This window comes from Mandrillus leucophaeus, unplaced genomic scaffold (assembly GCF_000951045.1).
Source record: "Mandrillus leucophaeus isolate KB7577 unplaced genomic scaffold, Mleu.le_1.0 Scaffold5, whole genome shotgun sequence".
Classification (NCBI taxonomy): domain Eukaryota; kingdom Metazoa; phylum Chordata; class Mammalia; order Primates; family Cercopithecidae; genus Mandrillus; species Mandrillus leucophaeus.
Window position 1 is genome coordinate 13,431,710 of NW_012105364.1, and position 3,892 is coordinate 13,435,601.

Consider the following 3,892-nt stretch of genomic DNA (forward strand, 5'->3'; position numbering starts at 1 on the left):
TTTTTTTTTTTTTTTTTTAAGACAGTGTCTTACTTTGTTGCCCAGGCTGGAGTGCAGTGGCATAATCATAGCTCACTGTACCCTTGACCCCTGGGCTCAAGTGATCCTCCAACCTCAGTCTCCTGGGAAGCTAGGAGTATGGTATGCCCTACCATGCCCAGCTAAATTGTTTATTTTTATTTTTTTTGTAGAGATGGAGGTCTCACTATGTTGCCTGGGCTGGCCTCAAACTCATGGCCTCAAGTGATCTACTTACTTCACCTTTGCAAATTGCTGGGATTACAGGTGTGAGCCACTGTGCCTGGCCAAAATACTCATATATATTTTACACTATTACACTCTGCATTCAAGGTACCTAAAGTGCTATTTGTGAAGAAAAAAGAAATATCTTAGTGAAGGTCAAATTAATATATTTTTGACTGGTGATTTTATCTTTTCCCCTTATAATACAGAAAAAATGACCCATTACTAATAGAAGATAGAAACCTCTCCAGATTTTAATTTTCCATGAACTATCAAATTGTATTAAATAAGGTACTGATTTCCAAATTTTCAGAAAATATACTTGAAATATTAAGTAACAGAGATTAAGAAACTAATTTCAATCTTATAAATCTTCTGACATCTTTATTGGAACTTTATACTAGCACTATTTACTATGAAGCAGAATTAGTCATATTCTCCATCTTATTTTCAATTTTTAACACAGACTCCCATTAATTAAAAAAATAGTTTGGTAGGGAAAATCAGACTAGATAGAAACCTGTAATCTGAATACACATATCAATGTGGTAAAAAATTTGGTCAACAAGTTCAGTGGGGAATGGGGAGAAAAGCAATATTTATTTTTGTTGAACACACATTTATGGATTATGTGTTAAGTTCAAAGCACTCTGCTAAGCATGAAATATTTAGCCAAAAACAAAAACAAAAACAAAAAAAAAACAACCCTTTGGCAATTATTGGAATCACTAGGATACAGACTAAAGAAACCAGGTTTGTTTGTTTCTTGTTATGAACAAAATAGACTCCTGAGCCACGTGGGGTAACAAAAGCATGATCTGTTCTCCATAGTGTGCAGTTTACTCTGTTCTAGTAAAGGAAGTCAGATATGAAATACAGTTGATCGTGAAGACGTTCTACCCTAGCCAACCCATGTCCAACTACACACAACTATTAATACATGCTCCAGGCCTCACTGTGTCCGAAACATCCAATAGCGTTTACTCAAAAGACAGCTCATCTCTACTTCCCGATCTTTGCACCTGCTGTGTCCCTGCCCGGGATGCCGTTTTCCTTTCCTTTCTGACTTCCACGGAGCTTGAGTCCTATATTTTAGTTTATACTTACCCTGATCATTCTGGCCTACCATGCTTCTTTGTTCTCTGACTACTTTCAGCCCTAGATTTCAACTGCTATGCATACACTTTTGTGTAATATTTTATACGTGTTTGGTTTTTTTTTTTTTTTTTTTTTGAGACGGAGTCTCGCTCTGTTGCCCAGGCTGGAGTGCAGTGGCGCAATCTCGGCTCACTGCAAGCTCCGCCTCCCAGGTTCACGCCATTCTCCTGCCTCAGCCTCCCGAGTAGCTGGGACTACAGGCGCCCATCACCACGCCCGGCTAAATTTTTTGTTTTTTTTTTTAGTAGAGACGGGGTTTCACTGTGTTAGCCAGGATGGTCTTGATCTCCTGACCTCGTGATCTGCACGCCTCAGCCTCCCAAAGTGCTGGGATTACAGGCGTGAGCCACTGCACCCGGCCTATTTTATACGTTTTTATGACAAATTATTTCCCCTCAATAAGCACAGATTTCCTCAAATCACTGACTCTTTTTTCATTCATTTGTTCATTTTTGATACTTCCTGATAGTTAACACAGTACTAGGTATGTGGGAAACAATCAATAAAAATGGTAAATATTTCAGAATAAACCACAAGAATGTATTTTGAGAGAACACAGGAAGAATGCTGATAAAGTTATAGAAAGATGTTGCTAAACAAAAAAAATTATTAAGTATCTTCTGAACAAAATTCTCTTTTAAAATAAAAGTATGCTATACTTTATAAAAGTACTATGCTATGCCCTTTCTTGGTTTACACATATGATTCCTTATATCATCATAAAGTCTTTGTTTTCTAACAGACACAGTTATACTGAGCTATGTTCCTAATAAATACACTAATTTGCTGTGTCTTCTGCTTTCCACAGGATGGAAAGTTTATGATTAGTACAATTATTCTTGTCCTTTAAAGGACTTAAGAGAGCGAAGTTATATTTCACCCCCAAAGCAAATTACAAAGAATCTTAAATGTCTGTGCATCTTAAGATAGTCATTAACTGTATTCTCTAATTATATTTATAGTTTAATTGCTTGATTTTACTTTTATGCACAGGTTATCATTTTTATCAATATGTACAGTTAATACGCATCATGTACAAACTCTTCTGTCATTGAAAAACAATTTAGTTACTACATAAAAAATGTTTTCTTAATTTTTGGAATTATAACAACTAATGAGAAGCTTAGACTTTTGTTAAATGCTATGATGATGTCCATTAATTAGATTAACATGAAAGTACAACTGTCAAAATACTGTGTTAAATAGTAACAGGTAGAAGTTCCTCCATTTTACCTTTAATTGATGTATGAAGAACAATTAACTCTTTCATTATTGTGCCTTTGGATTCACAAATTTACCTTGAATAAATTAATGGCAGCTCTTAAGGAAAATAAATTTTGAATATGTTTTGAAGACCTTTCAGATGAAATACGGGCAAAATCTGAGCTTTATGAATTAAATTTTCCAAAACAAATACTCAACTTACCTCCAGTAGATGAGAATACCCACAAGAACCACTAGACAGATAAAAGTCAGGGCTGACACGATCACAAGGGGTATAACTGCCTTCTTCTCGGATTCCAGCCCCTCAGCTAGACCAATACGAGACTCATGGCTACTATTACTGGCCTCTGTAGTCGGAGAAAATTGAGAGAATTGATATTTAAGGTAAAGGAAAAGTCACAGCATTTTTCAACCGATTAATTGCAACCTTCATTGCTGTTACTTACCTTTAAAATTTTGACTCTTTGATGCAAAGAATATCTACAATTATAAGCCAATTTAATTAAAACAAAGTTTAAAACGTAAGGCAGGCTATTAGACATGAAGAACTACAACATCCTAGCAGAGACTGGCACCCAGATAGGGGTGCCTTGGCAACAGGTAAGCATAACACTGCCTTGAAAAGCCTTGCTAAATAAGAAAAATCAAAGTAGTGAAATTTAAAAAACACTACTGGTTTAAAATAGAATGGTTAGGAAAAACAGCGCTACTTACTGAATCACCATATATATTAATTTTCTAAAATAAATTTAAATAGGATTATTTTTAACCCTCCGTTAGGTAAATAGTTAGAAGCAATTAATAATTTCATGAAGAAAAAAATCTTGGGATAACTCTTCTTATATTAGGATAACCTTTCAATCCAGCAATCTATTTCAATTTTAAATATAGATTGGTTTTAAATGTTATTTTGAGTGCTCTTCTTATCCATTGTTGTATTCTACAAAAAAAATAAAAATGCAATTTCAGGTGAATTGGAGGATTATGTAGATCTAAGAAATTCTTCTGAAATAATGCAAGTGTAAATAATTAAAAGTCCAAATTTGGTCCTTGAGTTAATTTTAAAAGATGACACATGATTATTTTGGGGACCAGTCAGGTACATTATTGCACTAGCACTTTGAAAATCACTTTAACAGCCGGGCGCGGTGGCTCAAGCCTGTAATCCTAGCACTTTGGGAGGCCGAGACGGGCGGATCACGAGGTCAGGAGATCGAGACCATCCTGGCTAACACGGTGAAACCCCCTCTCTACTAAAAAAATACAA

General features: G+C 35.3%; 1 protein-coding gene across 1 annotated transcript in view; it reads right to left on the reverse strand.

Moving 5' to 3' along the window:
* Nucleotides 1-3,892, reverse strand: part of PTPRZ1 (protein tyrosine phosphatase, receptor-type, Z polypeptide 1) — a 90,155-nt gene that overhangs the window by 48,703 nt on the left and 37,560 nt on the right. Inside the window, exon 7 of the mRNA XM_011995971.1 lies at nt 2,828-2,972. Within this exon, the coding sequence (XP_011851361.1) occupies nt 2,828-2,972 (145 nt within the window). The remainder of the gene's footprint in view (nt 1-2,827; nt 2,973-3,892) is intronic.